At 39.6% G+C, this 16,746-nt stretch overlaps 1 protein-coding gene across 4 annotated transcripts in view; it reads left to right on the top strand.

Moving 5' to 3' along the window:
* The first annotated feature begins 335 nt into the window (after window positions 1–335).
* Window positions 336–16,746, top strand: part of TMEM161B (transmembrane protein 161B) — a 42,575-nt gene continuing 26,164 nt past the window's right edge. The window contains exons 1-3 of one of the 4 annotated variants that reach the window (XM_027656834.1): window positions 336–377; window positions 8,356–8,459; window positions 12,959–13,039. In XM_027656834.1, the coding sequence (XP_027512635.1) occupies window positions 375–377; window positions 8,356–8,459; window positions 12,959–13,039 (188 nt within the window). In that variant the 5' untranslated portion in view covers window positions 336–374. Of the gene's footprint in view, window positions 378–434; window positions 720–2,784; window positions 4,985–8,355; window positions 8,460–12,958; window positions 13,040–16,746 lie in introns of those variants that run through there. The other 3 variants (XM_027656836.1, XM_027656833.1, XM_027656835.1) reach the window with 3 other exon arrangements.

The raw sequence follows: 16,746 nt of genomic DNA, 5'->3' as shown, positions 1-16,746 counted from the left end.
GCGACCACCCGCGTCACGTGGCCGAGGTCGCGCCGGCGCCCTGCCCGAGGACGTCTGCCCACGGCTGTGCCTGACAGGGCTGGCGCCGAGCGGCCCGCGGAGGGTGCTTCCTGGCGGGCGCCTTCGCTCTCCCTGCTTCTCTCCATCCCTTAGGCACGGAGCGGCGGGGGCGGCGGTGTCGCCGAGACGCGGTGTCAGCGCGGTGCGGCCCCGCCCGCGCAGGCAGCTCTTCGGGCAGCCCAGGCGGGCCTGGCAGCGGAGGGGCCGCGGCGTGACCTCGGCGCGGTGCGGGCGGGAGCGGCGGGCGGGGGATTTATGTGCCGGGAGCGGGGCCGGGCGGGGCCGGCGCGGGCTCGGGCACCGGCACCGGCACCATGGTGAGCGCGGGGAGCGGGGCCAGGGGGCAGTGGGGAGAGGCTCTGCTCGCGGCCTGGGGCGCGGGGCCACGCTTCCGCAGGGCCCGGCCCCGGCTGTGGGAGGGCCGAGGCCGCCGAATGGGTCTCTTCATTAGCTCTCTTTGAGGGAATGATCGTGCTGGCTGTGCTTCGCCGCGACCTCACGCCGGCACCTTTGCACTGCCCGGGGGTTCGGTCCCTCTGTGCCGGTTTTCCGCGGGGAAGGAGAGTGAGGCACCGTGCTCTGGGCTCTGTGACGGGGTTGGGATGTCTGACCATAAATACCCGGAGCCCTCATCCTCAGCTCCCCGGACGGAGCCTGTGGTGAGGTGGGAGCCGGTCTCTCCTGTCGTGCCTGCAGTGAGGGGACCAGAGGGAATGACCTGCAGCTGAGACAGGAGAGGTTCAGATTAGATACTAAATTTTCACTGTCAGGGTAGTCGGATATTCGAATAGGCTGCCCCGGGAGGTGGTTAGGAGGTGTCTGGATCTGGCGCTGGGTGATGTGGTTCGGTGGCTTAGTGATTGCACTGGCAGCACTGGGCTGACGTTAGACTTGATCTCAAAGGTCTCTTCCAACCATGACGATTCCTTGATTCTGACTGTTTACTCACATCTTCTGTAAACTCACTATAAATAGGGTGTGTAAGTGGTCTTGGATATATGTAGAAACCTTTGTTGTTCATTAATGCCCGTTCATTTTCAGTGCTCTGGGCTGTGTCACAGTGTGTGCTGTGGCAGCATGGCAGTGTCACACAATCCTAGAGTGGTTTGAGTTGGAAGGGACCTAAAGAAAAAAGAATCCCGCTTTAAATTGCTTTTCACAGCAGGTATTTCAGCACAGCCAGAATTTATTGCTCTGAACATAATGCACAATAAATGACCTTGTCATGTTGGAGGGGAAGAACAAAGTTTGACTGGTGTAATTGTTAATGGTATAAACTTGTTGGATATATGTCGCTTAAACAGAGGAGGCTAAGAAATGAATATCAAATAAATAAAGATGCTGAATTTTGTATTTAGGTCTTAGTTACCATTGAAAACACTGGAGTTGATCCACTCAGCTTTTAATGTACTTATAGATAAAAGGAGCAAGGATATGTGGGTGCAGGTATAAAAACGTATTTTGTATGTGCCATTGCACATATAATATAGAGTATATTTTATGTATTTTATATCTATTATATTTTTCTTCCATATAACTATATGATTCTAAGTTTCAATGTCACTTTAAATATGGCAGAAGTGTCTGTTGAAGCAGATTGCTAAGAAATGCACTTTATAGTTACATTTTTAATAAAATTGCCTTTTAACTGTTCTCATATTTACAGATCTAATCACATGATTCTATTAAAGCTCTTTTCAGTAGTGTATATGATGAAAGGCTTATGAAAGGAACTGTATTTCTTTTCCTTATGAAGTGTTTTTCTTCCTTTTTTCTTTTTCTAGAGGTTAGAATATTTAATCAAAAGGTTGTGAAATACTCATTTATAGGATTCCATGGGTGCTGTGGCCAATATCCATATTGGAAGCTACTTTTTGAAAATTGTGAGCTTTTCCTCTCAGTGTAGGTCCTTAATTAAATAAATTGAGTGGTTGCTTGTGCTGCCTGATGAGATTGAAAGATCAAGTCTAGTTTCCTTTGCTGGCAGTGTGGACAAATAATCTTTGTGCGTGGTTCCATGACGTCAGCAAAGTGAAAAGATGGTTGTCTACTTTTACAGTGTTTGGAAGCTGCATTCTCTACAAAGCAACAGGAGAATGAAATGTTCATCAGTTTCTTTTGCACCAGGAGGCTTTTAAATCAAGTCTTAAAAATCAAGATCTGCCAAGCTGGGACTGCCAAGACTCATCTATGCAGTTGCAGTGCCAGTTAGGCCATGACTTTACACTCTGCACAAGTGTCTTAATACTTTGCAAGGCCACAGTGTTTTAGACTGTTCAGCAGAGGCATCAAAGACTTTTCGCTTTTTGTGCTTGGAATTATTCCTTTAATGGCAGAGCCTGCTCTTTAAAAAGCAAGTGTTCTAGAGAGTGGGAGCTTCCATAGTTCCTACTTGTGGTCGTTGGGGAAGTATTGGTAAACTTCCCCAACTACTTTTTTGATAAAAAAGTATTTGAATAGTAATAGTGGAGTATAACCTTGTTTTTTCCAGTTCTCTGAACTAGTTTTACTTGTAATCTAATAATACATTTCCTATCTCCTTATGTTCAGTACAACAAATATTCAGTATTGGCCTCTTCAGTAATAAAGATAAATGTGTCTTTTTATAAATGCCCTTGTTCCAGCCATGGAATTTCTGTAGCAATAACTTGATTTACCTAATGACCACTAGTTCTGTAATCTTTGTGCTTAGAGAACCTCAGTGGAAAAAGACAAAAGACTGTCAGGTAAAATGCAAGTTTATTGTCTGTCTTTTGAATCTGTGGAAAGACACTGGTCAGGAGAGGAGTGATCCTTGGGTTGGAAAGACCCGTGAAGATGAGTGGTTGGGTCTTGAACTTCTTGTATATTCATCATGCCACTTCATGGATCTTTTGTTCATGTCTGCTGTCTTGTAAACAGTGGTAGGTGCATGAAAATTCTGATTCAGGGAAAACTTGGTCATGAGAAAAGAAAAAAAAAAGTAAAAATCTGAACTTTGAAGAGGTCTCTTGGCATAGATATCTTTCCCAAGATTAACTTTATGAATGTCTGATTTTCACATATAGTAAGATTTGAACTGCCTCAGATTGCTGACTATCATTCTGACTACAGGTCTTTTCTGAAAGTAGTCTTTTTCACAGGAAGCATTTATTTTAAGATGCTGCACAGGAAGGTCAATTTTCTTTGGCCATCCCATATAATATTTTCTACTGTTTAGGAAACAATTCTGAATTGCATTTATGTTTTAGAAGAACACTGTCATGCTTTTGCAAGCTGCAGCTTGAGCATGGGCATATACATACAGAGAAAAATTTGCATGTGGGGGAAAACTGACCTATGGAAAAGTGTCATTTAATAGCAAAAGCAATAATGTGTCAGCTGTTCAATGGCATTTTGAAAAGTTTATAGCAATTTAGCTTTCAGGCTCCACAAATACCATTGCACATTTGGAATTGCAGGAGATAAAAGTGTTTGTTATATTCTCTTAGAGATCTTGCTGGTCACCACTAATACAATACCTTTTCCATTTCTTACCTGGAAATTCACAGCCTTGTTAGCATGTTTGCGTGCTGCCATTGAAAGAGATTTATGCCCTGAGTTAACATCTGTAGAATACTCCAGTGCAGTTGTGTAAAAATCTTGTTTTTACAAGACTTGCCACTTCAGAAAGAAAGCAGCTTGCATTACATTTGTGAAGGTGAAATTGTAGACTAAGTTCTACCAGCTGTTTTTTCAGGCATGCAGTTGTATCCCTGCTGCAGTCCTGGTGCAGACAGTAGTTGGCTTCAGCTCAAGATTCTCGTCTTGCAGTGGAGGAGGTGGTTATTGTCAGAGAACAGGTAGTTTCAAAGTCCTGTGTAAAGCGAGGTGTTTGAATTATTTGTAATATATACATATGTGGTAAGGAAAAGAAAGATGGAAAAACCTGTTACTACAGATAAGGAAGAATAACCTTGGGCAAGGTCAAAATGAGGAGACTGGAGTGGTGTCTTTGGGTAAAACAGCCTTGACTGACTTTGTGCTTCATGTTCTGTAAGTCAATTAATGATGAAAAGAAAAATATCCTTTAGGCAGAAGTACTTTTAATTTTGTTGGTTTTTCTTTCTTTCATTGCTCTGAGATAGCTGTTGGTATTTTATAAGTACACTTAACTTGTAGATAGGAGTATTGTAGCTCTATCTTAATTGCTTATTCTTGGTTTTTGTTCTCCTCACTATCAGCAACTGTGTCACCAGATATGTAATATAAGACTGTGAAGGTTTAGGCTGTACTTTATTCAACCTTGTGCTGTTGCCTTTTGGACGTGTCATCTTTTTATTCCCCAATTTTAAGAAATCTGGTCAGCTTTCCTTTAATGTAACTGCTAATACTGCTCTTGTGGACCACTTATGTGTTCTCTGTTATCATTTAAAGCTTTCATGTGAAGTGTGCTGTGTTAGGCAAGCAAAGGTCAGGCTGCCATACTTACTGAAGGATCTGGATGAGGGCACAATGCTCCAGACTTCTGAGACACCTCTAACCAAAGGCCTTCTATGACAGAAACACAGCTAGGCTGCAGTTTATTTGACAGTGTTGTCGCTGTGTGGCTGTACTATTTCAGTCTCGTTTTTGGCCAGGAGGTTTCTTTCCAGCTTATGTTTCGCAGAGAAACTGACTTACCATGTTACATAGTCCTTTTTCTTTGGTCCCAGTGCTTCCCGGCATTAGAAACTGACAGAAGTGTCTCTGACCAATGGAATACTGACCTCTCTCTCTCGAGTCTTGAACTTGGATTTCGAATTCCATGCTGTAAAGCTGAGGCATGATAGGGACATGGATATGTGTGGAATCAGTGCACCGAAGGTCTTATGAAATGGGTTCAGTTAACATGATTTTTCACAAACTGTTCTGTATCTGCAGACATTTTATTTAGTCCCTGCAGCAGTTCCTCATCTCTTAACAAGTGAGTAGTGCTTCTATGAGTTTTGGGTCAGCGTGGTCAGTGATTGTTTTACGTTATCACAGGTCAGGTGATGGGTTCCAGGTTTTGTTCACTGGAGGCCCTCAAAATCCCCATATGATATGGGCTTTGCCCTTGTGCATTATCTCTCAAAAACGTCATACTTTATTTTTTATACTCTTGATTTTTAAAGTTGTGGATTTATGACTAAAATCTAAACTCTGTCCTCTAATTTAGAGTGTGCAACTAGAGGATGCAGGATATTGATGGGAACCAACACCCAATTTTCATTCATGTTCCTGAAATGAGTGGTTTTAAATTTAAACTGGTATTAATGGTAAAGTGAAGACTTAGAAATATGTGGGAGGCTGGATGTAGACAGAGCCTGAACTGTATTTTGGGGGAGGGGGGAAAGATGTGTTCTAGTGTCATAATATGGGGTAACTTTGGATGTTGCACGTATTTCTGGTATGTGTTAATAAAACACACAAGCGGAGTGTACCCACATCCAGGCAAAAGGGTAGAGTTGGCAAAAAGTTGTGCTGTGCACATAGTCTGTTGACCACATCACCTACTGTATTCCTGTGCCATGTGTTCTTGGCAGATTGCTGGAAGATTAATGCAGTGGACTTTTTAAAATTTCTTGTCACAGCTTTACACTATTAACATATTACTTGTGGTTGTTTACTAACCTTCAGGAGTCAAGAGAAAATGCCTATATCAAGTGACCTCATATATCCATTTTTTAATTGTAGGAAAGTAAGTGTAGGAAAATACGAGAAAGATATTTCCACCACAAAGTCAGATTTAAAGTTAAGATTAGTGATATCTTTAGGATTTGGTTATTTTTTTTTTTCCTGTGGCTTAAAACTTGCTGAGTTGTTTTTGTTTGTATGCTGAAATGTTTGTAGGTATTTCTGTTTTTAATGAATGCAGCAAAAACCTCTATGGGAATTAGCACTGTGAATTTCTGCTGGAAGGGGTAGAGGGGATACAGGAGACATTCAGTGGTTTAAGACAAATTGTTCCTAATGGGTTCTGTTAACAACTTGCAGCCTTCGCTTGAGTAAGGAAATGAGTTTCTGTTGGTGAACTTTTAAGTAGTCTGTTGATTTGTAAGTGTTTTAGCTCAGGTAGTGGTCCTGCTGCCCTGTATAAAAATAACTGCCTTGATTTGTATAATTTTGCCTCCTGTCGTCTTGAGTTGAAAAGGCATTTTCTTTCCCTTACTAATAGGAACCTCTAGGAGTAATTGAAGAGACGCCAAGAGAGTGAATCTGAGGATCATGGCTTAGTGGGCAGGCGGCATAAAGGGACAGTGGTTTCTCTCTTACATTGGGTGGCAGTGGTCAGACTTAGCGTGAGGTGGTCAGAATAAACACTTGATTTTTAAAATGCGTGGTTTGTTTTGTACACAAATTAGAGAGTATATACTTCCTTAGCAAGTTAGTAATGTAAAAATCAAATATATTATGCAGGCAACTTGTTTTAGCAACACTTCCTTTCAGTGGAAGGGCAATTAGCCAGGGAATTGGTTTGAGTAATCTGTGCATGGAACTATGCAGTCCTTAATAAAGGTAGAGTAGTAATACATGCACCTCTCAGTCCCGATCTCGATCCCTGATCTCAGTGACATAGAGCTTAAACAAAAGCAAGTTCTTAATTTTTGACATACCTCAGGGAATTGATGTCACCAATGTGTAGGAGCAGTAGAAATTCCAAGGAGGGAGGAGGCAAGGAGGGGCTTGAGCACTAAAGGGATTTGAACCTCTCCAAAGGTGTTATTTCAAAGTATAAAAAGGTAACAAGTACTTCTAACTGACGTTTGGCACTTTGTTATGAGATGTGTGGTAATATACTGAAAATGTTTACAAATACTGCAAGATAATTTAGGCTATCCTAATCTCCCTCAATCATGTTATCTTAAGGATGATACTGCACATCATGCAAAAACATTTCATCTACGCAGTATTGACACAATTTCTGATTTATTTAAGGGGGGGGAAAGAAACAGCATTGAAGGAAGGTAAGAACTTTCCTTAGTGCAATATTTAAGACCAAAGAAGATATTGTTGGTAGGGAAGGGGAAGGTTGGCAAGGAATTGTAGGTTAACAGCTTGTTGCATAGCTGGAACTTGGCTTGTATGACCATGGGACCCCCTCTGAGGTGCAAGGACTGCTGGGGAGGGGCAGCATCCTCCTGGCCAAGTGGGGCAAAAGCATCTTTGCCAACAGTCTGGCCAAACTGGTATGGGCAGTTTTAGACTAGGACTGAGAGAGGAAGGAGGTGATGACTCACAAATCAAGAGGAGAAAGTGATGGACTGAGCTGGTAAGCAAAGGATGCAAGGTTATGTTGAAAGGAGTCCTTAAAAACAACTAATTAGGGGAGAAAGGAACTCACACATGTAGGTAAATACAAATAGGAAATATCTGTATATACGATGAGGCCAACATTATAAGGGAGAAGCTCTTAGACCTCTTCAGGGAAATGAGCATCTTTGACCTGCCAGTACATTGATGCATGCAGCATGGGAAAAAATGGGGAAGTAGGGGGCTGTATGAAGTTGCAGAGCTATGATTTCATTTGGATAACAAAGATGTGATAGGATAGGCAGTACAGTGCCACCATGGATGGATGCAAGCCCTTCAGTGGGGATGGGCTGGGAAACAGAGGAGTGGGACTTACTCTCTACTGAGAGAACAGTAGGGATGCATGGAAGTCTGCCATGGCATTAAAAAAGAATTGTGAAAACAACAACAAACAGAATTAAAGCTTGCTGAGTGACTGGGAATGAGGTGGCTGCTGACACTGCTGAAGTGCCAAATGGTTTTCAAGAATTGGATGTTGAAGCTATGCTGATTCCTGTGTGCCCTTCTTTCCCCACCTCTGCCTAGAGTTCAGGGTGGGGCAGATGCTCTACACTAATCAAAGACTGCAATTTCACAACATGGATGTTGTTAATTTTGAAGTTATTGTTAACTCCAGAGGTTTGTGATGTCAGCTGTTTAATCGTGTCAGAGCTGAAGAGATCACAAACCCCAAATTTGTAATCAGGAATGTAGGTTTAAGGCATAATGTCTTGTGAAATGCCATATCTTTGGGTGGCCTTTCAGTATGTGAAGCAGGGGACATATATTGCTGCCATCGTGACCTGGGAATGCATTTTCCCTCTGGTGAAACATGTAAGTGATTGTAGCAAGTTTCAGGGGATTTTTTATTTTGAAAACTGCTACCATATCCTGCCCTCTGTTCCTTTCCAGTTTAAAATTAACCAAAAAATTAACCTATCAAACAGAGTGGGGGTTTTTTTAAGATACTTTATGACTTTTCTAAAACACATACTGACTTATTATTAACTTATTTCTCTACAGAGTGTGATAGGTGTACAGCTGGTGGTTACCATGGTAATGGCTAGTGTCATACAGAAGATCATACCTCACTATTCTCTTGCTCGTTGGCTTCTCTGTAGTGGCAGGTAAGATAAGAAACAGTTGCTATACAATGTGTGACTATGACAATGCAGTTATGCATTAGAGTAGTAGCAGTAATTCTTGAAAAGTAATTGACAGCTGTTCTTAATACTGTAGCATTGTGCCACCTGATTTGCAGGCTCAAGGTAAAACAACAGGACAGTGTTGCTGTAAAAGAACAGAATTGTTTATTGCTACTAATGGTATCAGTCATTAAGTTAATTGTTCTTCAACTCTTATATTAAAGCTACAAAGTACATCCTTTAATATTGAAAAGCTAAACTGAATACAAGATGCTGAAGAATGGAAGGAATTTTTTTCCTCTGCACTGCCTCTGTGGTGTTGTTAATCTACCTCCTGATTAGCTTTTCATATAAACAGTACTTAGGTATTTGTTAAAAATTCTGGTTTTTTTAATACTTCATAGGACAGGATTAGCATAAATTCAATATACTACTTCCTTGTAACAATAGATCAGATAGACATAGTGAGTTGCAGGGGGAGCATTCCCCGTGTGTCTGTATCCATAATAACAATGAAAAACAACAGCTGTTTTGAATATAAATCAGTGGGCTAAAAGGAATCATAGACACTGTTTTTTTCATTTGGTAAGAAAAATACTTAATTTGATTATAAGGTAGAGTGCTGTCTTTTGTAATTGTTAAAATTTTGAGAATACGCGTAGTATTCAAGGAGTATCCCTTGAATAATAATATACTCCATAAGAGTATTAATGAGTCTTGTATAATTTTCCATTGCCTTTTTTCTATTGCCTTTTTTGATTCTACATCTCATAATTACCAACTTGTTTCTTTTTAATTTTCCACATTTCATCACCCAGCAAGTTGCTACTGAGAATTAACTGTAAATGTTGTTTAGAGGTGTGTTATGTGTAACAGAAAACAGTAGTTGTTAGGTGAATACACAAACAGGAATCATACTCTTAATGAAGTTTCACTGTTGACCACATCTGCAGGGTGATGATCACCTTTTTTGTGCCCTAAAAAGAGTATTACATTAATGAATTTGAAACTACCTACCATTTGCTTTTCAAGTGTATTACCACTAGAGTGTTTTTTATCACCAAAGGGCATGTTATACTTTTTATGTCCTATTTAGACTTTTATTTCAAAATTTAAATACCTAATTGCTCTTTTAAAAGAATTGCTCAATATTATGTCGAAGTTTTCTTCGAATATTTTTTCGAATATTCTTTTGAAGTTTTCACTCTCTGTATCCTTGTTCTCAGGCATGTGCCGATGATAGGGAGAGCTTTGCTGTTCAAAGATTTTTTCCTAATCCTTTTCTCCATTTATCTTTACACACCTGCAGATTGATAAATACATGAAGCAATATTTCAGCACTTGTGCTTAGGGTAATTCTGCTCCTAGTGAAGTCAATGGGAGTCCTGTTATTGCCTTTACTATGTTAGTAGCCTGGAAATCTCATGGTTGCTTTTCAGTGTTCTTTTATTTACCTGGTAACTTATTTTAGTGCATTGTAATTTCAGGCACTATGAATAATTCCCTGAATACAGGAATTGTATGAAGAGTCAGAAATAATTCTGTGTACCAGAAATGAAAACAAGTTAGAAGCTTTGTGACAACAAGAATCTGAGTTGTAATGGCAGAAAGAAAACCGGTTATTTTGATGGTTTAGTTGAGAAACTATCTATTATTTTTAACCTATTTTTCTTTAGTTTTGTCTTTTTGCCAGTGGGATTTGGTTTGGCAGACCTGGGCAGGTGGGGTGGTAGGGCGTTTTATTCACAAAAATATACAGGTACAAATAGGCACACTCCTAAGCAGTCCAGCTGGCCTAGGAAAAGTTACCACCTGCTCCTCCTTTCCTTTGTCGATAGACTCCAACTCATCTTTGGTTCCCAACAGTGGTTTTTAAGTGATTTGAACTAAATGTCTTACTTCCAAAGGGTTGGCAGGCTTTCCTAAGCAAGATGGACTGAAATGTCTATAGATAGTCCTTGCCAAATGGGAGGGAGGATAAACGTGTTACCAGACAAGATGGAAACACTCAAGTGACCAGTTGATTTCAAGATGCCTGTATGTGTACAAGCAAAGTCCATTAAAAGGAAGCACAGACATTTCAAAATTTAAAAGAATTGTTAGAATAGACAGACATAAGATACTTACATCATTTACTGTCAAGAAGCTATTTACTTAAATTTTTAAAGAAATACAAACTTTTTCAATCAATGCTATTTTCAGAGCTTGAATGGAATTTAAATATACTTATTGGAAGAATTGGCAGCCTAAGTATCTGCATATGCCTTTGCATTTTTAACTAATAAAACTTGCTCTACCAAAATGTTGCTTTTAAGTTGCTCAGCTGTTTCAGTTGTTCTGTTTTCAGGCCACTTCAGGAAGACGGGAGAAAATGGATGTTTTGTTGTGCATTCATTAATGATCTTCATTCAGATTAACTGGGGCATATCTGTGTGGCTGTTGCTGTTCAAACGAACTTGGATATGTCAAAGCCACAGTTGTGGGATTTCAGATTTAAGCATATGTAAGCTAAAACAGATACAAATTACTTTTTTATTATCTCCCTCTTTATGAAAACGTTGGTTCAGATCTCTTGGTTTTAAGATTTTAAATGCTAAGTGTATAGGGTTTATGAACTGAAAAACTCCCTAAACTCTTGTATCCTACTGTAATTAGGTATCACTTGCAACATAATATTCTGTATTAGGAGCAAATTGTAACTTAAGTATTTGATTCAGGTTAGCATACTACACAGAACAAGAATTTTGTCTGTTCTGCTGCATTAGGTACTATTTCTCTGTGCAGGAAAGATTTCGAAAAACTTCTTCACAGCGTAGGTAGCTTTCATCATTACAGAACTACTTATGGTAATCTCAGCATGCCAAATTCAGATCCGGGAGATTGTGAATGACAAAGCAGAAGAATATTTCTCTACTTTCTCACACTTTCTTTGGGTCATGTGAAAGATAGGAAGAAGTCATCATCTCCAATGTAGTTTGTCTTCTTGGATGAAAAGGTTGTTTCTCTAGTTTCTGTGTGTCTCAGTCTTAACAAAGTCTCTTTTGCAGCAAAGTTTACAAACCACAGATTTTTCAGCTGGGACTACACATGATGAAAATAAGTTAATTAAACAACATTCACTCTTAGTTACACTGAAAAAAACCTCTGAACAAAAGTCAGCTCCTCTTTTCTCCCCCCAAAACTCTGTGTTTGTGCAAAGTCTGTAATATTTGCCCTTTTCAGTTTTGGAACTGGCAGTGAATTCTTTCAAGGGAAATTTGCAGTATTTGATGTTTTATTGACTGGTGTTGGAGTTCTTTTCTCGAAAAGATCCCAAGCTGAAGGAAGCCTTTCCAAAACAGAGCTGGGAGTCAAGTGTTATCAAGTGGCTTGAGGTTGTTTGGGTTTTGATGCTTACTTTCCAAATCTACCCTGCTATCTCACTGAACTTGGATGTGACATCATCTCTAATTCACCAACATAGATTTGAATGGTCCTACTTGGTGCAGTGTACTTAATATGAGCAGATGGTTGTGGATTCCATTATCGCTTCTAACTATTACCAGTGTAAACCCATGTCACTATGGGTGACAATTAGTGCCCTCCTACTTCCACATACATTTCCCAAGTCTTTTTCGGTTAATTCCTGGTCGGTCTCCTTTACCTCAGCATTTGAGAGTGGAGACCACAGTGACATCCTTCCTGCATGTGGATGATAATCTTCCCTTGCTGAATGTGGAAAAGGCCTTGTTTCAGATACTAAGGTTTTTGATGTACTTAGAGATTTAAATAAAATATACCATCTTAGCACTTAACCATCTCCATTTTTCTTCTTCAGAATTTCCTTCCCACTTCTTACCTTTTAAATGAATGAGCAATGGATGATGCATTGATTTGTGAAAGTGGAAAAACTTGTAGGTCAACTGCATGTAAATTAGTGATTTTTTTAATATCACTTTTTCTAGTAGGATTTGAAGCTAGCAGTGAGGAGGCTTTTAGGAAAGGAGTGTTGATGTTATGATCTGCTCTGCTTAAGAAAAAGACTGGTAATGATTATTGGATAATAGCTGTTTCAGATTCTGAAAAATTGCTGGGTTTTTGAGGTTGTAATTATGTTTTATAAAATTGTTTAAAATATGGTTCTGATGGGTAATTTTAATGGTATAGTTATTCTAATGAACCTTTTCTGCTTGTACAAGCCCTGTATTTGGTGATATTTTTAAAATTTGGTGTTTTGAGAACTGAAGGGCTCTCATGTGAACGACAAAGCGTCAAAGCTTTCTAATCATAAATAAACATCTCGTGCTGAAGAGAACTGAAGTTTAACTGTGGTTCAGTTCAGGCACGATTGGTACTGGCACACAAGGGTGTCCTGCTTAGGAATGGCAAATGACTGGTGTCTTGATAGGCATATAGATCTGCACTGACATACAGTTTTTAAAAGCCCCACTCTAAATTGCAAATACGGGTATTATTATACTTAAAATTTTCTTTTTCTTCAGTTTACGGTGGTATCAACATCCCACTGAAGAAGAACTACGGATTCTTGCAGGGAAGCAAAGAGGGAAGAGCAAAAAAGACAGGTAAATACTTGTTTCAAGCTTTTCTTCCCCTCTCTTCTGGCTTTTTTTTCGGCATGTTTATGTAATAACTTTGCCAGCCAACTTTTGTCTTTGTGTGAGTTAAAAACTGCTAGTTGCGTATGACTACCCCACTTGCATTAATTGTCCCAGTTCTTTACCAAAATGTATTCTTTCAGTTTAACAAAGGGTTGAACATTGCCAAGTTGTGCAGAACTGGTTAATTTCCAGTTCACAATATGGTCTGTGAAACTGCTAATTTGGTGGCAAAGCTTTTTTTTTCAGTGGATGTATTTATTTAGATAAAAATTGAGGAAAGCAAATCTTAGAATTGAACCTCTTCTCTTGATTCAAGGGAAGAAAGATTTGAGTATATTAGTTCAACGTAGATGATTAGGATCTGCCACTCTTACACAGCTGTGAAAAAGGTAAATGTGCTCCTAGGATGTAGTACAGGAGGTATTTCTAGTAAAGAGAGAGGGTAGTATTAATCCTCTTGTACGAGACACCAGTGTAGAACTCTATCTGCATTACTGTGTACAGTTCTGATCACTCATGTTAAAGAAAAATTAATTTTGTATGTGAACAGGTGAACAGAGCTGCTAGGATCATCCAGGAAACAGAAAGTGTCTTACAAGAGGGGCCTAAAAGAGCTGGGCTAGTTCAGCCTATCAGAAAGGCAACTGAGGAGGTGGGATAGTTGTCTGTCAGCTTAAGCTGGAAACAGATTTCTGGTGTTCAGACATGAAGTTCTGAACAGAAGAACATGTACTTCTGAACAAAAATACAGCTGTGTCAAGAGCCGAGACATCTGAGGTGGTGGAGCTTGCCTTGTTGATGTGATATTTCTGAATTGGCTATGTTTAAAACAACCAACGTCCTCTGGCTTTCTTTTGGCAACACAGGAGGTTTCTTTTAGCCCTGTTTCTTCTATCCCAGTATGAACTCTCTTATAAATAAATCTTAAGACTTGAGTTAACTTACACATTTCTCATATAATCTGTTGATTGTAATGTGATTTTTTTCCCTGTTTCCTAGCTCTTAAGATGCATGGTTGGGAACATTATTTGCTTCTGTGAATCACAGAATCACAGAATCATTTAGATTGGTAAAGACCTCTGAACTCACCTAGTACAACCTTTGACTGATCACCATGTTGTAAACTAGACCATGGTACCAAGTGTCACATCCAGTCATTTCTTGAACACCTCCAGGGATGGTTAGTCCACTACCTCCCTGGGCAGTTCTTTCCAGTTCCGTGAAGAAATTCCTCCTGATGTTCATCCTGAACCTCCCCTGGCTCAGCTTGAGAGTACATCCTCTTGACCAGTCACTGGTTACCTGGGAGAAGAGACCAACTCCCACCTGGCTACAACCTGCTTTCAGGTAGTTGAAGAGAGCAATAAGGTCACCCCTGAGCCTGCTTTTCTCCAGGGTAAACAATCTCAGTTCCCTCAGCCTCTCCTCATCAGACATAACCCCCACATCCTTCCCCAGCTCTGTTGCCTGTCTCTGGATTCACTCCGGCATCTCAATGCCTTTCCTGAATTGAAGGACCCAGAACTGGACACAGTACTCAAGGTGTGGCCTCACTGGTGCTGAATACAGCGAGACAATGACTGCCTTGGTCCTGCTGGCCACGCTATTGCTGATTCAGGCCAGGATGCCCTTGGCCTTAGTCAGCCTGGGCATACGTTGGCTCATGTTCATCTCTTCTGTCAAACAGCATCTCGGATCTTTTTCCAGTGGGCCACTTTCCAGCCACTCTTCCCCCAGCCCGTAGCGTTGGGTTGTTGTGACTCAGCACCTGGCCTTGTTGAACCTCATACCTTTGGCACCAGCTCATTGATCCAGCCTGTCTAGAACCCTCTGCATAACCTTCCTGCCCTCCAGTAGATGAACACTTCCACCCAACTTGGTGTCATCTTCAAATTGACTGAGGGGGTACTTGATCCCTTTGTCCAGATCATTGATAAGGATATTGAACAGGACTGACCCCAACACTGATCCCTGGGGGGCACCACTAGTGACCAGCTGCCAACTGAATGCACCACCACTCTGGGTTAAGTTGTTCCTTGTAAAATTAAAGCTATATAATAGTAATTTTTTTGCAATATTCTTTAAAATTCAGAAACTTATTTTATCTAACAATTTTCTATGACAAATTAAGGCAAAATAATTGTGAATAGCATTACAATTTGTAGCAATCCATTTAACCAGTGATATTTATTTATCTGTAAAATAACTTTGTTATGTAATTATAACTTTATGTCCATTCATAGGAGCCTTAAACAGAAAAACACAATCACACTGCAAAGTAATAATTGTACTTTGCTCTTATTACCTTTCCTCAGCCTTGCCAGTCTTCTCCCATAGTTGTAGTAGATGCTTGTTTGAGGGTGAATGTTAATCACCAGGGATATAAAACTTCAAAGAAACCAAAGCGATAATGTGGAAGCTTAAATGATATTTGCTTTGCTTTTTTTAACAGCTGAATAATATGGTTATTTTTTAGTGAATAAATGTACCTCTGTGTCCTTTAAAGAAGTGACTGTTCTTGAGGGAGAACCATAGTTAAGTAGGAATTGTTCCTGTTGATCAGTTTGGATGTACTGATTTAGGTTGCACAGAATGGAATGCACATCTCCTTGTGAATCATCTCAACAAGGAGATGTGAAACAGATGGTGTAGGAGAAATAAGGATGCATCTATTTGATACTCCCCATGTCTTTTCAAGATAAAGAATCTGCTTTGTCCAGCCCATAGTCTTGAAAAATATAATATCTGCTCCTTAAATACTTAGCCCATCTGAACTAATTAAAAGAGAAATGGTGAAAGGAGACACAAGGAACTTGCTTGAAAATTAGCCTTAGAAACACCTGTAGTGTGAACTTCTAGTCCTTTTTATTCAGTGCATATTATACGTCAGTATGTTCTGCTGTAGGTTATAATAGCACCTGAATATTAGGCAAATTTTCTACTTCAGAATAAATTGTGTTTATATTAAATTCCTAGGCTAATGAAAAGGTCCATAGCTGCTATCAGTTACTTTGAATTAAAGCTTCCAATGATCCCAGGTGTGTTCTGTCTGTGTCTCTTGGATTGTGGGTCCCTTGGGATAATTACAGTGTAGGAACACCAAATTTTGTTGAACTGAAATAGCTTCAGTCATCAAAATGCTTATCTCACTCAAGATGATGGTACTCCTGGGTGCATGGAGTAGGAAAATAATCAGGAGTGCAGCTGTGGGCGGGGAACTGAGTTTTTTGAGTAATACCTGTTTGTCTGTTAAAATTGTTTGGATGATAATAAGAATTAATACAACTTGAAAAAATTCTGTTACTCTATTAATGCTTTCAGCATGTATTCTCATTTCACATATGAGCTGAGACTGATTGAATTTCTTTTTAATGCTTATATATAACCCAATAATTTTCTGTGTTTTCTATGGAAAATCTAACTCTCCTTTTCTAATTTCAGAGGTGTTATTCTAGAATGTGGCAGAGTTTACTGTTTCCTTCTAGCCATTTAAAGGTTTTAAGTTGGGGTTTGATTTTTTAATCTATCAAAACATTTTCTGATCTGCTTAAATGATTTTTTTTTAATAGTGTTGAGATAAATTTTACCTTAGTAATAGTAATCTGTCAGACCAATTTCATTTAACTTTGTTAATTTTCTTTTAAGAATACTGGTTTTTTTCAATATGAAGT

The sequence above is a fragment of the Corapipo altera genome, unplaced genomic scaffold (assembly GCF_003945725.1).
Source record: "Corapipo altera isolate COAL_440 unplaced genomic scaffold, ASM394572v1 61281, whole genome shotgun sequence".
Classification (NCBI taxonomy): Eukaryota; Metazoa; Chordata; class Aves; order Passeriformes; family Pipridae; genus Corapipo; species Corapipo altera.
The sequence above is the reverse complement of the archived record's forward strand: the minus strand, read 5'-3'. Positions and strand labels throughout refer to the sequence as shown.